This window comes from Sabethes cyaneus, chromosome 2, assembly GCF_943734655.1.
Source record: "Sabethes cyaneus chromosome 2, idSabCyanKW18_F2, whole genome shotgun sequence".
In the NCBI taxonomy this organism is placed as follows: domain Eukaryota; kingdom Metazoa; phylum Arthropoda; class Insecta; order Diptera; family Culicidae; genus Sabethes; species Sabethes cyaneus.
In genome coordinates, this window is record NC_071354.1 from 48,328,221 (window position 1) to 48,356,095 (window position 27,875).

At 39.2% G+C, this 27,875-nt stretch overlaps 1 protein-coding gene across 1 annotated transcript in view; it reads left to right on the top strand.

The window, feature by feature from the left end:
- LOC128735371 (nascent polypeptide-associated complex subunit alpha, muscle-specific form-like) overlaps nucleotides 1-27,875 on the top strand; it is a 99,328-nt gene that overhangs the window by 46,575 nt on the left and 24,878 nt on the right. Inside the window, exons 19-21 of the mRNA XM_053829859.1 lie at nucleotides 16,836-17,051; nucleotides 17,521-17,574; nucleotides 17,673-17,763. Coding sequence (XP_053685834.1) covers nucleotides 16,836-17,051; nucleotides 17,521-17,574; nucleotides 17,673-17,763 — 361 coding nt within the window. The remainder of the gene's footprint in view (nucleotides 1-16,835; nucleotides 17,052-17,520; nucleotides 17,575-17,672; nucleotides 17,764-27,875) is intronic.

Genomic DNA, 27,875 nt, shown 5'->3' on the forward strand with positions numbered 1-27,875 from the left:
TGTCCAATTGCAGCCTGGCTTCTGGTCTAAATGCCATTAGTTCATTCTTGAAAGTCCGGAGTATCACCTAACCTTCGATTGTAAAGATACTATATGGGAAGCGTTTGGCACGGGAGATCCACGCTTTCTTCCCTTCCCTTGATTTCAAGGAGTTAAATGGAATTAAACATTACAAATATTAAGGGACAAGACGCAACACGTATCACTCTTACAAAATTTAAAGATAAGATAAGATCTTATCTATTAATATTCATATTGTGGTGCTCTTACGTTGGCACAGAAGCAAGAAAAAATTATTCCCGGTTTCACTTGGTTTCATGAAATTCTCTCTGCGGTACATGCTGCGCAGTTTTGGCTTGGCCTTTGACAAGTAAAACGATTGATTCAAGTAATCGTTTTGGGGCGAACGAACCACTGGTTAAAAGCCCCAATAAAAAAAGAAAAAAAAGTAATCGTCATTTTCCAGGATGCTTTCAAGGATTGGCTGCTTTAGTATGAGGTTTATACGGGATTAGATTAGATTAGAAATTAAATTCTAATTTCGTGCCAAATGTTAACAGCGAATTCAAGCCCAATTTCAAGTGCAATTTAAATCCAATTCCAATTTCTATTTTAAGTTCGATTTCAAGTCTGATTTCAATTCTAATTTCAACTTTAATTTTAAGTCCTACTTCAAGTATAATTTCAAGTTCAGTCTGCAGTCCAATTTAAAAACAATTCATTTCCATTTAAGTTCAATTTAAGGTTAAGTGATAGTGGAAAACTCTTAAGAAACGTCGGAAAATATGTTCCATCAAATGAAATTTTTTTTTCTTGTTTATCCATGTCTTTTGATGATAAAATTTTCGTGATAACGTTATTTGTTATTCCTGAGCTATGGCCAAAAAACTCGTTTTTTTAATATTTAAAAATGCATATCTCGTGAACTAAAGACCATGTAAACCGAAAGTCCGAACAAACAGATTTTAATGTTAATTTTTTTATTTAAATGAGACACAAAGAAAAAACGGAAGAGAATACGAAAGAATACTTGATAAAAACTGGAAAACTGGACAGAAAAAGAGGAAAACGCGACAGAAAAGAATAAAACTGGTATGAAAAAAGAAAACCGAAAAACAAAATATAACAGAATAGGTGAGAAATGATGCATAAAAAAGAAAAAAGTGGAAAAGAAGAAAATGGGAGGGAGAAAAAGAAGGAAAACGTGTCAAAAAGCGAAGAGACTGGACAGAAAAAGATGAAGAACTAAGGAGGTAAGAAGAAAAATGAGAGCAAAAAAGGAAAACCAAGATAAACTAAATAGAAAAACAAAAAACGTGGCAGAAAACGATGAAAAACAGAGCTGAACGAAACGAGAAAAATGAAATAAAAACACATAAAATGTAACAGAGGAAAACCAGGACTCTGGAAAAGGGCGGAAAATGAGACAGGAAATGAAAAAAAGAGGAGACTGCGGGCAGAAAAAAGGAAAACGATAAAAAAGAGGGATCACGAGACAAGAAAGGACATACGGAACAAAAAAAACAAAAGAAACCAAAGAGAAAAACGACAACCGAACGAGGAAAACAAGAAAAGAGGTAAAACGGAATATAAAAGGAGAAAATGGGAAAAATCGGGAAAATGGGACAGAAAAAGAAGGAAAATAAAGAAGAAAAGACGGAAACACTGGGTTAAAAAGGAGAAAACGGGACATACGAAGACGAAAAATGAGAAGGAAAGAGTTAGAAAAAGACGATAAATGGAAACAAATGGGAAGAAATAACAATAAAAAGTGAAAATTAGGACAGAAAACAAGAAAAAATGGGAGTGGAAACAAAGGAAAACAGAACAATGAAACAGCAAACACGGGAAAGAAAAAACGAAACAAGAGAAAAAGAAGAGAAATGGAAGGAAAGTGAGAGTAAAAACCTAGCAAACGGTACAGAAAAACTATACTGAAAAAAAAGAAAAGAGGTACAAAAAACCGTGTGACAGAATAAGACTAAAAGTTAAACAAAAGAAAAAAAAATTCAAGATTAAATTCTACTATTACTGTGGCAAGTTTTGCTTTCGTTTAATATTCGTATTGCATTACAAACTTTCTAGACGAAAAATATCAAACCTAGTTTATGTAAAGCTTTGTGTCTAATTTCGTGCTCATGTCCGGTTAAGGTAAAATTTAAAGATAAAATTAGTCCAAATTCTCGTCCTATATAATGTCCAATGTCAAGTTCAATTTTGAGTTGTTTTGCATGCCCGGTTATAAACCCAATACAGTAATGTTCCGATTTTGTCAGCCCCCGATGTTGTCTACCCCCGATGCTTTTTATCCCGATTTTGTCAGCCTACAAATTTTGTTCTGCATGAATCCATTGTGATTCCCTAGGGAAAATTTTGGATAAAATGATGTCTTTTCTGCGAGTAATTTTGAGTCAAAATTAGGGTATTTTTATATTTAAAGTTCTACAATTCCTAAACAAGCAAAGATAGAGGTAAACTATTTTCAAAGATGTTGTGTATTTTCACTATTTGTTCAACTTTGTAAAACAGGAAAAAGTTATACAACAACTGCAAAAGCAACTAAAATAGAAAAACTGATTTTAACGGTTTTTCATATATGAGAAATAGGATTTTTCTATCTTTGCTCAAGAGATAGAAGGTTACAGCAAAATTTCTTGTGTTAATATGGTGTAAAATTTTGCAGATAATTTTTTTAAATAAATTAATTTTTTATCGCACTTTTAGTACTTTCAAACATTTTTTTAGTACTATTGAAGGAGAAATGGCAACATATTCCTACAAGCCCACGGCACCCCTTGCAAGTTTTTTGTTGGAAGAATCCAACAACTGCACTCAGTAATTAGGACTTTTTTGTTTAAATTTAATATGTGAGTCAAATAACAATTTGAGTAATTTTTTTATAAAATACAAACGCAAACCCTGTGAAAATTTGCAACAGTGACAGAGTCGGTTGCACCAGGAAATCGATTTCTTCTTTTATTATCTTCTCAATGAAAACTGGCTGTTTAATTTTCCTAATGTACACCACAACAATGTAAACAGTAGTGGTCCCATTTGACTTCCTTGAAATACGCACATCATGTCAGAAAAAATACAAAAGACAAAAATTTGGTTGCTGATCGATTTACCTTTTGTCTTTGCTGATCGAGACGGTCGCAAAACATATTTCAAGCGTCTAGCAGAAACTAACTATGGTATGTAACACGCTACTAGCTTTCAAAATTACCTCTACAGTAGGCATCCAAGAGGCCCTACGACTAGCTGATGATGGCTTCCAAATCTGTGTGACAACTGGTAGAAAAACGCCAGTAGCAAAAAGTCTTACAGAAGAAGAACTATTTCATCAAACCTCAAGCGATGTAAACAGTCAGCCTACTTTGACATCCTTCGAGGTCCCCGAATGATACCATTAATTCAAGTGCCAAAATCACAATCTTTCACGCAAAACTAACGACAGGAACGCAGTACCGGCGGAGATTTGGTAGCAAAAAGTGCGTTCACTTTCCGAACGACGACGACCGTCGCACGGTGCGAACCACATACGCATTCCGGTTGAAACCTTCCCCATTTGTAAGGTAAGGTGACTACCACGCGTCGTACCACACTGCACCGGGGGGAACGAGGCACAGGAAAAGTGATTATCATCGCCGACAGGCAGCCAATGCTTCTTTTTTTTGTCGGTCAACTAAAGGAACCGAGGAAAACCGATTTTCTGGACCGAGCCAAGCCAGCAGCGATGGCGTTGATGATAATAGACAGACTGAATTCGAAAGGACAATCTCGAGAACATGGAACGAAAAAATATGATTTATTGCTGCTGGTTCAGCGTTTAGCCTAAATCGCAATAATCGGGTGTCATTTTTTCGTCGTCCTTTCGTACTCTTGAGTAAGATTTTTTATTTCATTTCAAAGGAACCGGGACTCCCACATCGGAGACCGGCCACCGGTCGGTGACGACGGTACCAGTCAGTGTGTGAATTGTGAAGGAGTACGCATCCTCTTTTTTTCTTCTGTCGTCCCCAGGTGCCTGCTTGGTGTGCTCAATGTACACTCCATTCTCAAGTGGTGAATTTGATTTGCTTGTCACCGTTAAGTTGCGATTTTTTTCTGCTTTCTTTTTTAGTACTCTGAGAACACACTTGAAAAAATTAAGGTGTCAAACTGTGACTGTTTGCATAAGGGAAAGTTGAGACGTTCGACTGAATCTGCTTATTCACGCCGTTGCATTCACGCCGGTCCGAAGAGCAATTTGTCACGGAGTTGTAGATCTAACTCATTCAGATGATCGATTGCAGTTTTTTTTCTATTTGCCAACAATCACCAGAAATTGCTTCGCCTCTTTATCGTAAAAGAAACAATGATTTCGAGCGAGAACCAAGAAAGTAGTCAAAATCACGCAGTCATCATTCATCATCATCAAAGCTATTAAAACTCTACCCCTATCAGTTTACCTTAATCAAAACACATTCACGAACAAGGATCTTGTGCCAGATATAATAAATATAATAATCTCGCGCTGATGGTAGCATCCATCGAACCAATCGACGACGCCACACGTGCTCACACGGTCCCTAAGAAACGAATGAGAACGAAATCCAACGAAAATAACAAATATGTGGTAAGCCTATACGGTATGACTAGCACGCGTTCGCGATCATCTCCAGCAACCGTCCGGGGTTACGATCAATCGTCTTCTCTCACCTTTCCTAATAGCTTTTTATCCTCGTGCCTAAAAAATGGAAAGAAACAAGAAAAACGCAGCCTGGTAAGCTTCAATGATGGGCCAAAGGTGAACAAAAAACCTACCTTGTTGCCACTGACTGGCTGGCTGCGTTGGTTGGTTGGTCGAAGCAAGAGGAACAACGAGAGGAGATCAGCTCCTAATGTCTCTGACTACGGCGTTTATTTTTTAAAGTCTATTCTTTAAGAAGATCCCTCCGATCCCTCGATCGTTTCCCCTCGAAGACAACAAAGTACCTAAGTAGAAAAAAAACTGCACGTGTGTTGCATCACAAATTGATTGAGTGCACGCACATGTGTATACGGTTTTACGTTCCGGGGTTCTAGGGTCCCAAGCCAGATAGAGAAGACAACGGTGCGGCCAGATACGTACGCGGAAGGTGCGAGGATGCAGCGATAAAAAGCGAGCAGGTGGGATGTGTTTAGAATCTGTTTTGGAATCCGTAAAGGATACAGTTTGAAACCGGGATGCTTTTGAGGGGAAGATTTGAACATTGCAATGCGATTCCGTTAGGTTTTGTATTTTTTGTTTTAGATTTTCAAAAAGCAGTAGGTAGTGGAGTTTTTAGAGATGCCAATACCGAGGGGATATTTTGAAAATCGGTTTTTCGGTATTGATCCCTTCAATCCCGTAAAATCGATAAAAGTCAGTACTTGAAAAAGAAATTAAAAAATTGTATAATATGCATAACAATTGTATAGTTTGTATAAAATATTTTCAATTACCGATGGTATTCAATTCTTTTGACATAACTAATGTTAATGATATTAAAAACTAATTAATTAAAAAATTAAGTACAGAAACAAATTAAGTCTGAAATAAAGATTAAAACAGAATAGAAAGAGTGTTTATCGCGTCAACACTTAACCGAGAATAGATTTTATTGACAAAGGTTTCGAATATAGAGAATCTTCCTTCGGAATCTACGGGAAAAGAGCATTCATATCCACTAGCGTGCCCAGACATAAACAATAGAGCCACCCGACCTTTCAGAAGCATGATTTAACATGGAAAATCGAGTATTCATAAGATGACGAATCTATCACTACTTATCACAAAACTACCGGGCAATGAAGCTAAAAACTCTGTAGGTACTTTAGACAAATTATGCTAGACAATAGACTTGAAATCAGAACTTAAATTTAAATTTAAATTAGAATTAACGAAGACTTGAAATTCGGCATGGACACGAAATTAAACACGAAGTTTCACTAGAAATTAGAACTAGCATATTTCGTCTTACTCTCTCACACGTTTTATCTCTTTGCTGTTCCATTTTTTTCTCTTTTCCAGTCCCGTTGTCACACTTTTTGTTCCTGATTTTCTTTCGCGGTTTTTGCTCTGTAATTCCTTCGTTTTCCTTCCGTTTTTCAGATTTAATTTAGGAATGATGATGATTCGAGGTAGACGACTTCTTCTCTACAGTTTTACCTTTTTCTTTGGTGGTGGTGTTTTTCCTGTTTTCCTTTTCTTCTTTTTCTATCCTATTTTCGCAAGCCATCCCCATTTTCTTTTTGTACCATCTTTCTCCTTTTATATACTTTTTTGATATTTTTTTCTGTTTTCTTCATTTCCTCTGTCAGTTTTCTTTTTTTGTTTTCTGTTACATTTTTGCCTCATTTCCTCTTCAGTTTTCCCACCTTTTCTGTCATTTTTTTCCTTCTTCTTTTCCGTCTTCCCTCTATTTGTCTCGTCGCTCTCTTGTTTCCTCTCATTCCTCCCATTTCAATTCTAATTTTCCTCTTGTTTTTCTCTTTTCTGTTCGAGTTTCGTTTGGTTTCCTTCCATTTTCAGACCAGTTTGTCTTCTTCCAGTCTCTTTGTTTAGTGTTCTAACGGAGCAAAACTCCTTTTCTGATTTTTTGGTTTCTGCCTGTTTCGTTTTTCCCTTATTATTTCTACTTTTTCTCCTTTTCTGACACTTTTTGTTGTTCATATTATCCCATTTGTCTTACATTTTCATTTTTTCTCTCCATTTTTCTGTTTTTTTTTTTTTGTTTTCGTTCCTCAATTTTCCTGCTCCCGTTTTTCTTTTCCTCCTTTTCAATCGACTTTTTTCTCTTTTCTGTTCCCATTTTTTTGTTTCCTCAGCATATTCACAGATGGATTACCGATTGTTCTAGAAAAAAACCGTGACCAAATGGGAATGAAAATGGGACAATAAAGAGTAAAAAAATGGAAAAGAAGATAGTGGGAGAGAAAAAAAGGAAGACCAGACAAAAACACGAGGAAACTGGACAGAAAAAATTGAGAAAAGAAGGTAACCCATAAAGAAAACAAACATGATGGGAAAGAAAATGAAGATACACTGGATAGAAAAGGAGCAATTACGGAAGCAGGAAATGCGAGCCGGAAAAAGACAAAGAAAATGGAGGGAAAAAATAAAAATGGAAGACCAAAGGGATCAAACCGAATGAATGTAACAGAAAAGAAAAATAGCATGACATAATATCAGGAGGCATGATAAGGACGAAAACGGAAAACGAGATGAAAAAGGAGTTAAAGACGAAAAGTGGGACCGAAAAAAAGATAGAAATCGAAGCGGGACAGAAAATGATTAAAAAACGAGACAAGAACGAAGAGCAAGAACGGGCTTCAAAACGAAGAAAAAGAACGAAAAAGGCAACAAGACAGGGAAAAGAAACAGAGAAAGAAGAACTGCAGAACAGGGAGAAAACGAGGGAAAACCAAACAACGAAATCAAAAAAGGAATACGGAACAGAAAATAAGTGAAACAAAAAGGTAAAAGAAGAATAGCGAGTGAAAAAAGAAGACCGATATAGGAAACAAGGAAAGGAAAAGGACAAACGGGACATAAAAGATGAAAGATAGGACAAACAAAACAAGAAAATAGGACAAAAAAAATGGACTAAGTTAAAAGTAAAACAGAGAGATAAATGGGAAATTAAACAAGAAAACCGGGATTAAACAAGAAAAAGAGAGTCACCAACAGAATAAACGTGTACGTGACAAAAAAGACGGAAAAATTGAAAAGATGAAAAACGAAATAAACGAAAAATAAGAAAGAAAGAAGATACAAAAATTAGAAAATAAAAAGCAAAAACGGAAAATCAGAAAGAAAATAATGATTGAAAATCATGAGGCAACACACGATTGGAAATAAGAAAAAATGGGACAGGAAACGAAGAAAAACGGAACAATGAAACAGAAAACAGAGGTCGGAAAAAAAGGACACTGAGAGAAAAAGTGAAAAAAATGGAAGGAAAGTGAATCAGAAACCCAGAAAACGGCACAGAAAAGGATAAAAAATAAAACAAAAAATGAAAAACTATAAAGAGTAAAACGTGTGAGAGATTAAGACGAAAAATGACAATTTTAAAAAAATGTCAAGAAAAACTTCGTGTCTAATTTCGTGTCAATATCCGGTTTAAAATAAAGCTTCAAAATCAAATTACAAAAAAATTCACATTTTTTTAAATTGTCGAGCCCCTTGGCGAACCAGGGGTCCACTGTTTCGAGGTATTAAAATGCTAATTCTCATTTTTTAACCATTACCAACCAATTAAATGCAAAAGTTTTAATATTTGAATACTTCGTGTCAATAGCGGCCCCGTTTCAACGAGAATTACTCAAATACTTTTTTCTTGTTTACCAATTTTTATGAAAATTTTTTTTGGTTTTCCTACGTAATGGTTGCAAAACTGGGTTTTCTTGAATATTTGTCTAATTCACAAATTCATGTCTCATAAACCAAATAACGTAAAGCAAATAATTTCTTATCAAAATGTTAGTCAATTTTCTCAACATAATCACAAATGGATTATTGATAGATCTAGAAGAATAACATGACCGAATGGGAAAGAAAATGGGACACAAAAAAGTAGAAAAGAAGAAAATAGAAGAGAAATAGGGAGGAACGAGAAAAAACGAGGTAAATAGACAGAAAAAGATGAATAACGGAAGAGAAAAGAAGTAATATAAAAGAAAACCATAAACAAAACGAAGAAAGGAGGATGAACTGGACAGAAAAGGGGAAAATACGAAAACAGGAATTACGTGCCAGAAAAAGAAAAAAATGGAGAGAAAAACAGAGCAAATGAAGACAAAAGCAAAAGCAGAGCAAAAGTGGAACCGAAGATAGGAAAAAATCGAAATCGTACAGAAAATTACAAACAAAAACGAAACAAGAATGAAGAGAAAAAACGGACCTCAAGACGAAGGAAAAGAACAAAAAACGTAAAAGGAAAAAAAAAGAGAAAAGGCACAGAGAAAAAGAACAGCAACTAGGAAAAAAAGAGAAAACGAAAGAAAACTAAACAACGGATAAAGAAAGGGAATACGGAACAAAAAACAAGGGAAACCAAAGGAAAGAGATGAATAGCGAGTGACAAAAGAAGACCGATATAGGAAACAAGAAAAAAAGGTCAACCAGGACAAAAACCGAGAAAATAGGACAAAAAAGAAGGAAAAATGGACTAAGGAAGAGGTGAAAAGATTACCGGGAGATAAAAAAGGAAAACCGGAGGGAAAAGGGAAAAAGAGAGCTAAAAACAAAATACACGTGACAGAAAAGACGTATCAATGGGGCATTGAAAAGAGGAACAAGAATGAAAGAAGATAAACAATCTAGAAAAAGACGGAGAAGACAAAAAAAGGAAAAATAAAAGGGAAAAAACAGAAAACCAGAAAGAAAATAATGAGTGAAAATCATGAGGCAAAACAGGACTGAAAATAAGATAAAATGGAACAGGAAACGGAGAAAAACGGAATAATGAAACAGGAAACACAGGTCGGAAAAAAGGACAATGAGAGAAAAAACGGAAGGAAAGTGAGAGCCAAAAACCAAGAAAACGGTACAGAAAAGGAGATAACCCGAAACAAAACATGAAAAAAATGAAACAGTAAAAACTAGTCAGAAAATAGATAATATATGTGGGAGAATAAAAGGGTAAATATCCATTTTAATTTCAAGAAAAATTTCGCCCAATTTCAAGTCTAATTTGATTCCAATTTTAGATTCAATTTTAGGTCAAATTTATATTTTGATTTCAAGTCCAATTGCAATTCCAATTTTAAGTTCAATTTCAAACTCAATCATAAATCCAATTTCAAATCAAATTCAAACTTCAATTTCTAATCTAATTTCAAATCTAATTCGATCTTGATTTATGTCTGATTTATGTCTTGATTTATGTCTGCTTGCCTTATGTCTGCTTTCCAATCTTTTATGGAAATCAGAACAGTTTCTTAATTCTTTCCAACGTTTCGACTTTGTATTTAAGTCTTTCTTCAGGATTGCTACAATGCGTCTTGTTAGTTTAAATCAAGATCAAAAAGCCGAAAAAAAACAAACCGTGTAAAAAAAAGACTTAAGTGTTGTATGATTTCCAGTTCAATATGAAGTGAAGCTTCAAGACCAAATTAGCCCAAATTCAAGTTTAATTTTTTTACCCCATGTCTTATGCAAATACAACTTCAACTCGAATTTATAGTCCAGTTCCAAGTCTAATTTCTAGTCCAATTTCAACGTCGATTTTTAATATACTTGCACCAGAAGGTCCGCAATTTTTAGTCAAATCTACGAAATCGCTATTGTTGTGATAAGTAATAATAGATTCACCATCATACGATTACTCCGTTTTTCCAGGCCAAAACATTCTTCTGAAAGGTCGGATACCCCACCTTCTGTTGTCTGGACACGCTAGTGTTAACTAATTTCGTTTGGTGTTTTAATTTTGTATTCATTACGTCTAATTTGTTTCAATTTTGTTCGTCTTTTTCCAAATTCCGTCTTCAGTCCAATTACTTAGTTGTGTCAGATTGTAAAATCTTAAGCTCTTCCCCCACTTCTATTCAAACCTATCCAATTGATAAGGTGGCCATGTATATTGATTCTTCCTACCAGTAATATCGTCACGTGTACTTGTCGTGATATTTTAATCTACTCTAATCTAAATTCCCCTTTTTAGTCCGGTAGTCCAGCATGCAAAACTAACAGCATTATCACACTAGCGGCAAAATGTAGAATGACCGTGACATTGACTTAGTAACACTCTCATCATCATGTTTACCCCTACCGAAATGATTGTGTCTGACCGACAAAAGTGAAATGCACTATCTATCAAACAAGCACACACACACAAACATAAATACATGCACCCAAGCACATAAATGCATACATGCAGTGACCGATTACCGATTACGCCGAAAATGGAAAGAAAAACCAGCGGAACGAGACTCTTATCGCGTAACTCCAATGGGCGCAAACACATCGGAGTACACAAAAGAACTCGGCAAACTCGTGCAGTTTGCATCGGCAGCAGCAGACCTGAAATAATGGCCATACAGGCGAGCGAGCAGACCTTGATCATCAAAGTAACTAACGTTCGAACCTTGAAACGGACGGCGATCGTCACCCACTTGATCGCCTTAATTTACATAAGACCACACCACCACCGCGCACCGTCCCGTGGCATCGTCCCAACACAATCTTATCGGGAACCGCTCAGGGCGGCCTCCGACGGCTTCCGAAAGCAAGCGGAGGTAATTTGGCTTAAAATTGATGTAACACGCTAATGCTTTTGTTTGTCTAAACGCCACCGGGAATCCGTCGAGCGAGCGCGATAAGTGGCTTTCAAAGCGCATCCGAGTGCAGCTCAGTGCCAGTCAGTGGTGTATTTTATTACCGTCGAGTGCCCCCGTGGCGCGATGCCTCCCCGCGGCGCTGTCTTTAGCCGCTGCTGGCTGCGGGCACTTTAATCGCCCAGCAATGGAATATCGACATAATTTCTAGCTATGGTACCTAGACCCGGAAGGGTCGCGCGTCCCCGTATTGTGCAGCTCTCGAACCGGTCGAGCAGTCGTCCGTCATCAAAAAGTTACTTGTTACAGGAATAGTTGTTGTCCCCTTCTGGGCGCAAAGTTTCGCTACATTACAGGGTTGATTCCTTTTTTTTTTTGGTTTGAGTTGAGTCATTCAAAATTTGGAAATTATCGAATCCAGTTCACAACGCTGCTGGGTTAGGCAGAGGAAAGGAAACGCTCAGCCGCAGAACGTGTCGACGGTCGGGCACATCTGCTCTGCGCGCATTTGAGAGTGAGCATTTTCCCCGTTCTGTTTTCGATTTCGATTCAAAGTTTTTTTTTTGGAAAAAAAGAACGCACTTTCAAAGGGGGGGAAGTCGTTTTGTATGGTGGTGTAGTGTTGCCTGCTCGTTTAAGTACGAGAATGGGTGTGAATGAGACGGAATCATTACCGTTACAGATCATTTTCGATTTGAGTCTATTTTTTTTATTCACAGCCTTGAATGATCATCCCTTGCGGTACGCTATTTATATAAAACTTCATATGTTTCCCTTAAAACGGGTGTTTGAAGTGTATGGATAAGTTTTAGGGGATTAGCGTTCGGGTGTATCGTAGGCACGAGCGAATACGGGTGTAGCGTCGAACACGTTAAGAAGGATGATCCTAGTGCACATTGGAAAATTATCACAAATTTGTGTACCTCAAGCCCAATGAACTCAAGTCAGGTTATCTGATATTGTTTTTCAATCTGCACGCAATGACTAATAAATTGTAAACAACGAAATGAGCATGTGAAGTGAAGTGATTCCAGATAAATATTCCACAAAACTGAAAAATCCTGAATGACCCTTAATTGGAATAAAACTTTCGACACGTCTTCTGTGAAAAAAAAAATGTTTTTCTAAAGGTCAATTTACCATTGCGATATTTAGTGTTTTTCACAAATTCATTTTTCAAAAAATCATAACAAACAACCATACGCGCGTCGCCACGTGTCTACCTGAGAGCGAATCGAAGGTACCTAACCTAAAAAAACTTATCGATCGGATTTCCTGTCTTGCTACACGGTTGGTGAATGGGTGAATAATGCGTAACATCGGTGGCCCGCGTACCTTCAGGTACCTCATCGTGAGCCTTAGCGTCTTATCCAGCAACTCCTAACCTACTTCCTCGTGGTATCAGCTGAAATACGAACAACCATAGCGGAGGTTGTATAATCAACCTCGATAGAAACTAAGGTCATATACCGATATGGAAAGGGGCACTTGTGCGGATGCTTAGAATAACACCGAGTAATACCTTTGTCAGCCTTAAGCGTCTGTTCCTCAACCAAGTGCGCGATTGTTCTCCAGGTTAAGAGCGGCTCATGACAGCGTTTGATCTGGAGCGGGCACATGAATTAAGAAGTTTATAGTCTCGGCACTAAAGCTATGATGGTAGCCCAATCACTTGACTCGGTAGCTAGTAAAGCAACCTACGTACCCAGATCGGCATGGAAGCAAATTCCGGTGGTCGAGCCTAAGGCCTACACACTGACACGAACGATAACGGCTAGCAATGTATCACTATCGTAGCTTCCCGAGGTCTAGTGATCAGAAGCGCTTCTTTCTTTCTTTCGTTTTCATAAAGCCACCTGAAGATCACCTGACCAACGGACATTGAACCAAATCGGCCATATTCTCATCTATAGTCGGTTTTTTTTCGAACATAGTCTATCTATCTCGCGGCAAAGTTGTCCTCCTCGGTTAAACTTTCGGCAATTAGACAACCTACGAGTTGCCGAGAACTACGGGTGCCTACTGGATGAAGCTCTATCTTCCTCTGTGGAGTTAACTGCTTCAACCCTTGAAGACGGTAAGAGTAAGATACGCTCGGCCGTCATTGAGGCCGCAACCGCAGTGCAAGATGAAGAAACCTCGAGAGCACGAAATGACTGGTTTAACGGAGAATGCCAACAAGCGACAAAGAGGAAAAGAGTGCTTGGAATACAGTTAGTATTAACTATGAATACAAAGCTCTCAGGCGACGTTGCTACTCGAACTACAGACGACAAATGGAGAGAAAGTTAAAATCAGATCCCAAGATGTTCTGGAATTTTGTTTACGGACAACGAAAAGTGTCAGGTACGCCTTCCAGTATGGAATTTGGTGGCGATAAAGCTGATAGTGCCGCTGCTATATGCAGTATGTTTGCATCGAAATTCTCTAGCGTGTTTTGCAACGAAGTGCTTGCTTCTGCACAAATCTCGGACGCCGCAAACCATGTTCCTCGTCTTAGACACTCCTTCGCTTCTATTGACATCGATAACCATATGATTCTGGCAGCTGCCGCCAAATTGAAGCATTCGTGTTCTCCTGGTCCGAATGAGATTCCGGCCACGCTGATTAAAAAGTGCATCTCTGACTTGCTCCAACCTCTCACTCATTTGTTCCGTCCATCTCTTTCCACCGGAAGATTTCCAGTAGTTTGGAAACGGGCATTTATGTTCCCTGTTCACAAAAAGGGCGACCGAGCGAATGTCGACAACTACCGGAGAATGTCTGCACTGTGTCCTGCGTCAAAATTATTTGAGCTGGTCGTTATTAAATCAATATTTTCGCATTGCCAACAAGCCATTGCAGACGAGCAACACGGTTTTATCCCTAAACGGTCCTGTACCACGAATCTACGTTGTTTTACAAGCTATGTGACGGACAGCTTTATTGGACGATCTCAAACAGATACGGTATATACAGACCTGTCCGCAGCCTTCGATAAGGTTAATCACCGCATCGCAGTCGCTAAATTAGATCGGTACGGTTTTTGTGGCAATCTGTTAAGCTGGCTAGAATCTTACTTAACTGGACGAACCCTGAGCATAAAATTTGGTGACGATATCTCTGATTCGTTCCCCGCTACTTCCGGGATTGCGCAAGGTAGTCATCTGGGTCCACTAGTGTTCGTTCTGTATTGCAACGACATAATCCGCTCACTAAAATGTCCAAGACTCGCCTTTGCGGATGATTTGAAGCTATTCAATAGGATCCATAGCACTACCGACGCGCTATTTCTTCAAAAACAACTTGATATGTTTGCTAACTGGTGCGAAGTGAATCGTATGCTGCTCAACCCAATTAAGTGCTCTATGATTACGTTTACGAGGAAAAATCAGCCGTTACGTTTCGACTATAATCTCAACGGAATTCCAGTTCAACGAGTCGACCATGTAAAAGATCTCGGTGTGTTGTTGGATGTCAAATTAACCTTCAAACAGCATATATCGCTCATTGTTGCCAAAACCTCTAGGCAGTTAGGCTTAATTATGCGAATGACTCGTGACTTCCGCAGTATCGAGTGCTTAGTAACGCTTTACGGGTCGCTTGTTCGGTCTTCATTAGAATATTGCTCTGGTGTATGGATTCCTCACTACAACAATGCCATTCAACGCATCGAAAGCATTTAGCGCTGATTCGTACGCTACGCGCTTCGAATGCTGCTTCGGAGACAGTCCACGAGGAATACACGATACGAGGATCACTGCCATCTCATCCGATTAGACACCCTCGAATTACGCCGAGAAACAGCGCTCGCCATGGTAGTTTCCGATATCCTGACTTCCAACATCCATTGCCCCGACATTCTTCGCCAGATCAATCTGTATTAAGAGTGTTGCGAAGGATTCCTCTGCTTTTTCGTCGCACCAACTACAGTGCTAATAGCGCCATCACTGGTCTGCAACGTGCATTCAACCGAGTTTCAACAGCGTTTGACTTTCATCTGTTTAAGCAAGTGTTACGTTCTAAATTTGTCTCAATGTTTCAATGTTTGCTGTATTAGGTATTAAGAGCCATTAGGACATTGTTGCCTGTTGGTAAAGTTGTAATAAATAAATAAGTAGTAGTTTTCTTCAGCAGTTGTTGGTGTAGCCACTCTAACGCTGCTACACAATCCGAGAAGCTTTGTCGAAATAATTGGTAACGTCGAAATATCATCGTCTTACGCTATCGTTATCAATACAGAAAGCTCTGTCCACACTTCGTGTTACACCTCACTCACGATCGGATGTTAACAATCAGTGCTCTGTATATACTTCACTATCGGTGTTAATATAGAAAGTAGTTAGGGTATGTTGCTACATCGTCGTAATTGCCTATTCCCGTCCTATCCAACACAAATTATTAAAAATATCAGCATTTTTATGACACACAATGCAAAACTAGTTATTCCCTAATATTTTAGTTTGTTGTCTATCATACGCGATCAATCAAAGTGAGCTGAGATCTATTTAAATGCTTTTTATCATTAAAGAAGTCCTACCAGCCAAATTTCCTACGTTTTTTCGTGCGACGAAGAAGACAATGTCGACTAATCGTTTTAATTTCCGTCATTCATAAATGAAAATAACTCACGCAAGGCATTGTCGTTATTCTACAGCCAGGAAAACTTGCCTGACCTGCAGAAATTTTGCAGAATAACATTTGTCATGCCGTCCTGCACAAATACATGCGCGTTAGCTTCGTAAACATTGTTGTGATTTTTAGTTCGGAAGATGAAAAATTTCGATGGACGGATTTTAAAACGGTATGACGAATTTTAGAAATAAAATCAGTTGCGTAATTTCAACAATATGCTTTAATAGTCGCTTTTTAGTGATTTCAAAGTTCACGGATCGGAAGGTAAGTGTGTTTTAGTCAAATCAGCACAAGAACTTTAGGAACTTCATTAAATCCATCCAGCAAATGATGAAAATTAGAATGGCTTTACTTATTACGACGGGAATTAGAAAAAGACCCTAATTGTTACGTGTACGCCTTTTTATTACATATCACAACGTAACAAAGTGCCGACCGTGACGCGTGTCAATTATCGGCTTAAGTTCGCGAGAAAATCAGATTAAAATATCGGTAAAAATGAATTAGGCGTCGGATACAAAACAAAATGTCGGTTCTGCCATCGCATCATCTACATACGGGCCAACGTTTCAAGGAAACGATCCTGGAAATTCTCAACAATCAGCATGCGTTGATGGTCCGCTTATCGGAACAAATGTCGGCAATTCAAGGAAATGTCCAGGCAGCTAACCGGAACGAGCTTATACTCGACTCTTTGAATGAATATCACCGATTTCGTTTACGACGGAGAAACAGGATGTTTTTTCGAAGCGTGGTTTGCGCGGTACGCGGACCTTTTTGTGAAAGATGCCGGCCAGTTGACGGATGACGCAAAGGTACGACTTTCACTCCGGAAACTGAGCCCAGCCGCACACAAACTGTGTATCGCTTATTCTTCTTAAGCTGTCGAGAGAGGATTCCTTTGAGGAAACTAAAAAAACTGACTAAAGACGTGACAGGTAACTCATTTTCGGTTCGTCGATACCAAGGAGGACTTTATAACCTACCCATGCAAGGTCAACCGAGCGTGCGTCGATTTTAAGCTGCAGGAGTTACAAGAAGAAAAATTCAAATGCCTCATCTTCGTGTGCGGACTCAAATCACCCAACGATTCGGACATTCGGATGCGCCTATTGTCCAAGATCACCGAGACGAATAACATCACCCTGGAAAAGGTAGGTGAAGAGTGCAAGTCCCTTATCAATCTTCAAGCTCCGTTGTGATCGCTGCAAAGTCCGTCAGATCGCGCTCACCATACGGCCGAAATACCATACCAAATACAACACAAGCAAGAGTGACGAAGCTAGAACATCTTACTGGGGATGCGGCAGCATGCATTTCTTCCAACAGTGCACTTTTAAAGACCACAAACTTAGGACTGTGGTCGAATAGGCCACAAAGAAGGCTACTGTGGATGTTTCAAGCTGCGGCAACAGGCACACAAGGGGAAGAAGCAGAACAAACAGCATTCGAATAAGATCGTGATCGTGAAGGACCTCAAACGATGTAGGAGATACGTCGAAACATGCATCAACTGGACTTCAGCTGGATTCCGGCACCGATATTACCGTCATATCTAAGCAAAATTGGATCAAAATCGGGGCACCACAGACTTAACTTCTAATCTCTCACTGAACGTTTTAGGCTCAGACTTGCTCGGAGAGTTTGGGTTATCGGACGTACCGTTTTCGTCCTTCTGTAAGTTGATTGGGACATAACTAGAGGACAGACAGATTACCGACCTGCAAGCAGATTTTCCAAACGTTTTCTCTGATCGCATGGGTCTTTGCTCGAAGACACAAATACAGTTTACGCTGAAGAAAAAGGTCCGGCCAGTGTTCAAGCCCAAGCGACCGGTCTCATATGGAATGGAATCAGTCGTCGAAGGTGAATAACGGCAGTTAGAAGACCTTGGCATCATTACACCGATTACGCACACAGATTGGGCTGCACCGATTATTGTGGTGCATAAACCGGTTCATTCCGTTCAAATTTGCGCAGATTTTTCGGCCGGATTAAACAACGCGCTCGAGGCAAACAGCTATCCGCTTCCTCTTCCCGAGGATATATTTAACCGAATGGCAAATTGCACAATATTTAGCAACATCGATTTATCGCACGGGAACTTGTAGCGTCGACGAAGACAGCCGCAAGCTGATTAATATAAACACACATAAAGGCCTGTACCAGTTCAATCGGCTTTCCCCTGGCATTAAAAGTGCACCACGAGCCTTTCAACAAATTATGGATTCGATGCTAGCGGGAATTGAATGCACCGCTCCTTAAATTTTTTTAATAGGTTTGTTTTTTCCTCTAATTTTTCAAGCCAATTTTCAAGAGGGGGGAGGGGTGACAAAAACATTTAGACATGGGCACGAAGTTAGATAAGAAGTTTTACCTAAATTGGATTGAATTTTTTCCTCTTATTCTATCACACATTTTACTTTCTTCTCTTTTATTTTACTTTTCTGTTCCGTTTTTTTTTTCGTTTCCAGTCCGGTTTCTACTCTTTTTGTTCCGTTTGCGTTTCTTTTCTGTGCCGTTTTTGTTTTTTGGTTTTTGTTTCACTTTTATTCCTTTTCTTTCCGTGTTCCTTCCTTTTCCTTCGTTTTCCTCCAACGTTTAACATTTTGCTGTCCCGCATTTCTCGTTTCATTGTTCCATTTTTCTTCGTCTTTTGTCTCATTTTTCCATATTTTCAATCCTGTTTTCGTTTTTTTCGAGCTCTTTTTTTCTCATTTCTTTCTTGTTTTTCATCTGCGTCTGTTTTCGGCTTCATTTTTCTGCTTTTTTGCACGTTTTCTGTCCGGTTTATTCTGTCGTTGGCTCAATTTTGCTCTTTACTCTCCGGTTTTCCTTTTTTATCTCCAGTTTTTCCTCCTTTTCTCTCCCGTTTTACCTTTTTCTTTGATGCTTTGGAAAATAACTTTTCTTTTTCTTCTTTTCCTATCCCATTTTCTCATATTTTGTTCCTTGTTTCTAGCTTTACGTATTATTTTCGGTTTCTTTTTCCCGTTTTAGTTGTTTCCTCTATCAGGTTTCTCTTTTATCTATCACTATTCTTTTCTCTTTTGGTTTCACTTGTCTCGTGTTACCTCTCCTCCGGTTTTCACACCTTTTTTGTCACAGTTTTTCATATCTTTCCTTTATTTGTCTCATTTTTTCGTGTTTGCTTTTGTCTTTCCACAGAATCCTCTTTCTCTTTTTATATTCCGATTTTGCCTTGATGTTTTCCTTTTCTCATTGTTCAGTCTTGTTTTGTCTTTTACCTCTTTTTGTAGCCTCCTTTTCTGTCACGTTTTGTTTTCCTTTTCGGTTTTAATTTTTTCTCTAAATTTGCTTTTTTTCTGTTCTCGCTTCTCCTACTCTCCTATTTTCTGGTTTTCATTTCCTCCTCTTTCATTTCTATTTTTTCACCTTTTTCCATTTTTTTTCGTTTTCTTCATTTTATTTATCGTTTTTCTCTCTTTACTCTTATTTTTCTCCTTTTCTCTACTTTTTTCTCGTTTTTTGCTACCTCTCTCTCTCTCTCTCTCTCTCTCTCTCTCTCTCTCTCTCTCTCTCTCTCTCTCTCTCTCTCTCTCTGATGTTTTTCTCTTTTGCTACCCTGTTTGTGCAGTTTTTCTCCGTGCTCTTTTCTGTTTTTCTGCTTGTCTTCCTTTGAAATCAGTGTTAAAATTGGGCATGAACTTACAATTGAATTTGGACTTGAAATTAAGCTTTAAGGCGACACCGAAAGTGGCTAACGTTATTGTGTTAGAGCGACAAACACTGTACTGTACATCTCATGTGTTCGGTTAAAACCTAAACGTTTATTTGAATGTTGCATTAGTATTGGTAATATATGTCAAATGGGTAGAACTTGTAAACATAAACACAGCTGATCCGCAGCCAACCGCACCGACTACGAACATCCCGAAATATGGTTTATTATCTTTATCAAGACATTCCGATTCATCTAAGATTTGCAGCAGTAACTGAAAAATTCATAGGATCAAAAGGATGACTAATTTCGTTTGCATTGAAGGCGAGTTTTTAATTGCTAGTCAGCTGTTATAGTTTGTTTACTTTCTCTAAGCTAATCGATACGATAAAAGCAGAAAGCTCTTTAAAAGCTCATTGGTGTGGCGATACTTTGAGCCCGTGTTGCTGTTTTTTCGGAAAGCCAGATTCCAGATTATACGTTTGAGCCGTTGTATTTATTTTCCATTAGCAATTATGTTTTGCTGAGCGTTTGTTGATATATAGCGGGTCGATAAATGGAATGACAAGTTTTTGGAAATTATAACAGCACTGGAAGCACTGATTACGTGCTCTGCCAATACAGATGCATTTTCAAAGCACAAAACAATACATGCATCGAACGGTAGCCATTATCCGGCCATCTTAGAGCCATTTTCGGTTTCCCCTTAATAAACTTGTAATGTACAGTACTGGACAAAATAAAGTACGCACTTACCACATCTTGAAACTATCATGCTTTTCTCATTATTTATAGTAGATAAATATTCACAGTGATCGAACAAAAATTAGCTTTATAGATATACTTTCAGAAGATGTTTTATACAGAGGCTTTATACTCCAGAGGTTTGTCGATATATTTTTGAGCAAATTTAAGGCGTTTGATCCTATACAAATTAATATTACTTAAAACAAATATTGAATATGAAATAAACAAACCTGTTAACATTTCGGATAAATGGCTTTCGTTGAGCAATTCCATTTTTAAATCCCATTTCCTTCAGTCTTCTACGAACAGTTCGTTCGGAAATATTTAAATTCGTATTTTCTCGGATTACACGGCTGGTAGAGAACAGGGGTGAGATTGCGATTCTCGTTTCGAGTGATTTTGGTTCGAGACGCCCATTTGTTTAACGTGCCACTTCTCGACGAATCAGGCGATCATCACTGGTTGTAGTCCTCCGCTTTCTTCCTCTTTCAGTCCGGTCTTTCACGCTTCCAAGTTCCTCATATTTTTTCAATGTTTTTCGTACTCCTGCCTCACTAATTTCATATCTTCGAGCAATTTCTCTATTCGCGAAACCTTTCTTACGATTTTTACCGATAAGTTTACGGATATCTTCACAAATTTGCTTTTTTGCCATCGTACCAGATAAAAACGCGCACCAGTAATGAAAAATCAATCACAAACAATTTGTTTTGACACTTCGCTGCAGTGTGATGGTGAGTAAACTATTCGTATGCAGTCGGCGGCGTTGTGCAGTCATTATATTAGTAGTCCGGACTTTATTATGACCAACTAAAAATTGACTTTTTCTAGAACTATACAATAGCTTGATCAAAATAGCTAATGTTTATATTTAACGATACATAAATCGTTTAAAGCATTGAAAATGCTACAATTTGTCCAAATATACCGAGTTCATATGTTTGACAATAAAAAAGATACCGCGTGTTATATAGTATGAGAGCGGGTGCGTACTTTATATTGTCCAGTACTGTAACTTATAACTAGATTTGAAACATCGAAACAGGAAATGCGGGAGAGTAAAAGAATAAAAAATTGAAAAGAGGAAAAACTGAAGTAAAAGGGAGAAAAGTGAGACCAAATACCAAAAAAACAAACAAACAGAACTGTTTTACGCAAATAATTTACTTATCGCTTAAATAATCTCAGATGAAATTACAAACTGTGGACTTATGGATTGCAGAAATTATTTTGTTTTATTTTAAATTTTAAAGATGAAAAGGAGACGGAACGGAAGTTAACCTAGGAGTGTCTACAAATGATAACAGCATCACGGTTTCCGATCCCGAAGAGATCCGGTGAGAAATCAACGCCATTATGTTCATGGAATCCAGAGCAACATACGATATAGTCGCTTGCGAACAACACCGAAAGTAACCAGTCATAAACGTACACTTGCAACTTATTACCAATTAGCAAAAAATAACTGCAAAGCAATTTTTTCGATCTTTCATCGGCAATACAAACCGGTCATAAAACTCCTACCAAAAAGCAAACAGATAACAAGACCCTACCAAAATAAACTCTTCTGTTCTCTTCTGCTTCGGGGTCAGAAAAAGTGCATTGACAATACAGTGAATCCTTTATAAATGTAAACATCGTAAAGCAATTGCTCTAGCTGGTCGGGGAATTCGGTATTTGTTTTCCTGACCCAAAACTAGTGCTGCGGGTAGCAGAAATCTGGAGCATCGCTTAGGACGAGGGAAAGAACAACGAAAGGGACAGAAATACCATTAAGAAATGCAAATGAATTCGCCAAGAACGCCCATTTGGAGACCAAAATTACCCATTGTTTACCAAAAAGGAAGGATCAAATCGTAACGTGTTGTTTTGAAATATCATTAAGGACTAACAGTAAAGAAATCGGTCGCCTGCTTTGTTTGACATGGGCTTGGAGGCGGATAACGTCATAAAAGGGTCATCCCGGTGACATCATCATGGCAAAACGTAGTTTGCACACAACCATTATAATTCTGAATTTGTTCGAGCAGGTCGAATCGTGACCTAGAAAACCGGGGGCGGACACGCTGAATTTGGACTCCTTTTCTTCTGGGCAAAACCATACCAACAACGGACGGCATAAACCGGGAGTATTTGTTTTGCTAAAAGATAATGTTTGTTTTGACGAACGTACCACCTACTTGCTGTTTGCTGCTGCTTTTGGGCCCCTCTGTACCGGTGTACGGTCGGCAACCCAGCGGGCCGTCACAATGGCCCGTACCTAATAGGATTATGAAAGGGGTAACTTTGCGAGGGTGATGACAACCGGAGACAATGGGTTCGTTTAGTAGGTTGGATGATTAGTTAAAATGAGGTGTTGAACCATGATGAGTTTAATTTGCCTTAATTGTTAAATGATTGTTAAGGTACGTTACTGAACATTTCTCTACTATCAGTATTGGCAGAAATTTAAACCTTAGTTTCACTGCGGCAGAGTCCAGAAAACCCAAAAAAGAAAATCGGCCAGGCAGGCAAAGCCTTTGATTATTTCCTGTTCTTTCCCGCCCGTAATCACCTCTTTTATTTGAATCGAACGTAGCAAAATACTTTCGTCTGTCGTATTTTTGTTATTAAACAATTTTCGGGTCATTGTCGTAACAAAGCTCGAAATCGGCAGCTCGGTAGAGCTGTCCAGCTCGGTTCAAAGAGGAATCGCAGAATTCCGAGCACTATAAGTGGATTATAATCTTTTCATCCTTGCTCAAGTCTTTCTGTCGATGCCATCCGCAGATGAGTTCTCGGCTCGCACACCCACCAGAAAGCAGAAGGAAGTGAAAGAGGTTCACATTTGACTTCGGTGAGGCTGTCTTCGCCTCTCCGGCGAGAGGCGAGGCCGCCAGGGGAACGCAATTTCCTTCGGAACGGATGTCCGAATATGTCATGAAAAGAAGCGGATTGTTTCCTTCTTCTCCTGTACGGGATGGGACGGACAACCGGTCTGGGACAACGGGTGGTAGATTTGAAAAGGTTAAATCACCTTCTTCGCAAGCCTAAACCGAAAGTTGAGTTATGCCAGTTGAAATCGGTGGACATTTCAGAATGCTGTAAAAGAAGGGTCGAATGGAAGCTTTTGATGGAAACCGGGAGTGCCCAGAAAGTAGATGATAATATTATTTCAACTGTCAACCTCTTTGCTGGGGGTAAACATCAGATACTGCCCGTGATGAGTGGCCCAAATCGAAAGTGTTGTTGACACTTGGCAGGATTGGATTTTCGCTTTCGGTGGCATGGGAAAATTATCTTTTCATAGTTTATTCAATAAGCAGTTTGATTGTCCTGCTATGACCTCTCGAACTTGTCAAGCAGGATTCCGTTCCCATCATCAAAGCGTCAGTTTTTCCACCTAATTAACGCTCAAAAATCCTGAAAGAAAAACTTACCCGAACCAAACGCAAACCACAAGGCTTCGAAACAAAACCTAACGGAGAACCACTCAATTTCGCACCCAATTTCGCACAAATATTAAAACTTTCACACGTCAACTCCACATCACATCAAATCAAGTCCCATTTAAATCGTATCAAATTTCTCCGCCGGGGCCAAACAAAATGGGACTTTAATTTCTTCGCGAATCTCTAGGCTAGCCGATCCCTAATCAAAGCAGGCTGACAGCTACGGGATTGCGGCAGTGTGCTGTGCAGTTTTCCGCCACGCCACACCGCGTCCGTACGACCGTTGGTTGCGCAATTGGGGAAAGGTCCTGTTTGACCTTTCACATTTTCACGTCGGACCGTGGTCCGGAGGGGGAAAAACTTGTTGACAAACTGCGGAACATCCACTTTCCCTTTTGGTAATTAGAAAATTATTGAAATTCGCATCGCACCAGCCAGCAGCAGACTGAAGCAGCTGGTCGACCCTTCGATGCGTTTCAATTGCGATCAACGGCGCGGCGGACCGGTTGCCGAATTCCGTTACGAAAAGTTGATGCCGGAAAGGAAAAGAAGCTGAAGAGCGAACGAAGAAACTAAATAGGGCCCGGATCTAATCCATCTTTTCATATATTTTTTCCTGCTCAAATCTTCGGATCGGTAGGAAATCGTCCACTGTCCAGTGAACTCTGTTTATTTGTTTGTTCTGATCGACCGGGTTTTCTTTTCGACTTTCCGCCGGTTCTGCGTAAGATACGCAAAAGGTTCATACCGAAGGTCCGCGCCGGGTGCTGTTGAATTCTTCTCCTTTTTGATTGAAAAAAAATCGGGAAGTGATCGGTGAGTAGTTCTAAGCGGATTACACTTTCGATTCGGTACTTCTGAACATTGCAACGCTCTGTAGGTTGATCTGATGGACAATATGCTTCTGTCGATTGAGTGATAGAGTGATGGCACGGATTGAAGCGACTTGTCTTAGGAATTTCACTTTTAAAGTTGAGAACCAAATTGATTCAAGATTGGGCAGCTGTACCCAGCGGTCGGCCACAAACCAATCTCGAACACCTTACAGGAAGCCAACTGCATCTTACGTCAACACGGACGCCGTCCGAAAAACGCAACGCAACACAGGATCAAACAAAATTTGCTTCTTCCTTCGAACATCTCTAGATCTAGAGCAAGCATTCATTTTTTTTGCTGCGATAAAGCAATCCATGTCCGAACTCAAAACTCAGAATGATGGTGCTTTCATAACTTTTTCCCTTAGCCCACAATAAAAACTTTAACCGTCCATTTCTACAGCTTTTATTTGCCTTAATTACACATCCTCTCAAATGATCGCACTCTTATTCTGGGAAATTTCGGCTAGTCGGGTAGCAAGGACCACATAACGCAGGTCAACAGGACTCGCAAAAGCGCAAAGGCACATCATCATATGTCCTGGTATTTCTGCCTGCCTGCGTTTCGGTGTCGGAAGGTCATTATTTACCGAAATTTTAATCCTAATTTGCCTTTTTGTTTTCTGCTCGGTTTGTTTTAGTTTGTAATCATGCAAACTCAAACGAGAACAACGAGAATTGGACTGTTTGTTTTCGGTTTGAATTATTGATCCGCCAACCCATTTTTATTGCGGTCGTTGTAAGCACCGAACCGTCCCAAGACCCCGAAAGAAATGGGGGTTGGTCAGTTTGAAAATTAGGCAAAATTTTCGGTTCTGACCGATGACCGGTTTGTGACCAGTTAAAAGAGAATTTGAAAAAGGGTTACTCGGCTACTTCCGAACGTAAGTAGCTTAGTGATTTTTTTTTAAATCTACCAGATTAATTACGGTAAAAAACGGATTCATAGAACCTTCCAGTGCTCAAAGTTGTAAAAAATAACTGGCTTTCATAACGGTGGAAAATTTTTCCGTAACTGTATCCCAGGGTCCGGAGAATAAAACAATAAAAACTAGTCCGTTTGCAGTTTCTACACGATTGAGGGTCCTATAAAAAAGGCCAGTAAAATCACAATGTCAAATTTGCAAACGTCAGCACTCCGTTTGCAAACAAACCGTCGACTGTCGAGTAAAGTTAAATTAAAATTAGAGACAAAATAAACATAAAAAAGAAAAACTCCAACGCATAATACACACACACGCACACAAACTCCCAGCAAACTACCTCGACCTGCTTGGACGTTTGTGCTCTGCTGGCTGGCTGGCTGGCATGCCGTACAACATTCAAAAAGTGCAATAAAAAAAGGAATGGATTTTAAAAAGTCTGCTATGCCTTTGGGAGCCAAACTAGGCCATACCATTGCTGTTGGTTGTCCCTGACAGTGCTACATATAATAATTTGTCACCGAAGCGACCGACAGGCTGCCAATTACGGGCTAGCGGAGCGGTCATAAAGCGTGCATATCTTCCGAGCGAACCGACAGAGTGGCTATTTTTTATGGGTTAGAGATTGCGTCCAGGTAGTTGGTAGGTATGGGACGGACCACTTTTCAAAATGAGCTAGATTTCTCAAAGAAAAAAATGCAGAAAAGTGAACATTACTGAACAAGCATTGATAGGTCCGTGTTTCAGAGATAGCATTTCGACAATGGTATTTCCTACTGTATTTGCAGATATTAAAAATAAATGATACAAAAATGCTTCTAAACCCACATAACATTCATTCTCTCAATGCTAAATAACAAAACTATAAAAATTTGGCTGATGTTTTCTAAAAATAACAGAATTAAAATGCTTTTAGATTCTTAGAAAGTTTTTACAGAACAATTAAAATTACTTTCGAGCGTCTTAGTAGAAGTAAGTTAAGTTAGTATTATTTCCTCTTATCCTAGGCTGACCAGACGTCCTGGATTGTGCGGGACTGTCCCGGATTTGGATGGCTTGTCCCGGATTACCAAGCGTCCCGGAAAATGTCCCGCATTGATTAATTTTTAAATCGTGCCAGTTGAATGCTGAAACGCTCAGAGGAACGCTACAGATGAGTTCTAAGCGGTTTTTAAGAAGTTCCCTATTTATGAATTATTGTTGAGACAAGTGCATTCAACTGAAAAATTTGAGTTATTTTGTAATATTTGCCTCTAAATAACTTTGTTATACCGTGAACCGCCGTACAATTGAACGATTGCTCAGCAAACTAACGCGGTTTGTTTTTCATTTGATCAACTGGCGACCTTGCATATGCTGCACTTGTATGAATTGGCCGCCTTGCTATTTGTTATTATTTTGGCGTTTTGATTTAGTTGGCAATTATACCGGCGGCGAATATTTCGTTCTCCCAGCAAACTTTTATCAGAATAGTCGAGAAAACAAATGTGGAGGACGCTAGATCAGTACAAACAAAATTTTACTGGACACGTCGTGCAAATTAGCAGAGTTCAAATCAAAAGTGTTAAGATTAAATACTGGCAAACGAACGGAGGTCCATGGTATACTATAGTAGAAGCAATTTAGCAAATAAGTCATTCATTATGTCCGGCCGTCGGTCGTCGTCGTCAGCATGATGTCAGGATGGTTCGTGCTGTTTTAAACAATCATCACCATACAATTTGATCTTGAGCCTCTCGTCGTCAGCTTCCCAGGCGTCTTTCGACGTGATCGAGCCATCTGGCACGTATGGTCCCCCTGTCACCCGGCATCCTTACGACGTGTCCGGCTCGTAGTCTACCGCCTTTCGTCAGATGTACGATGGGAATCTCCTCAAGCAATGCCTTATGATTTATATGCATACGCCACTCTTGGCTTTCACTTTGTACTCAACCAAATACGGTTCGCAGCACATGCCGCTCAGACACGGCAAGGGTGCGTATGTCCACCGTGAGCAGCATCACAGATTCAACTCCATAAAGAACTACTGGTCTAATAAGAGTTTTGTACATTGTCACTTTCGTACGGTGGTATATGCTTCTTGATCGTAGCGTTTTGCAAAGAGCAACGTAAGCTTGCATTCCCGCGTGCATGCGGTGCTGGATTTTTTTTTACTAGTGTTGTCCACGGCCACCAGTTATGTCAAATATGCGAACTCACTACCACTTCTAGTTCGACGCCGGCTTACCGGGTTACCGGCATACCGTCCGTGGAATTCGCGCACTTGCCAGTTTGAGCCTTTTCTTTTCATGTATTTGGGCTCCGTTGCATTTATTTTTAG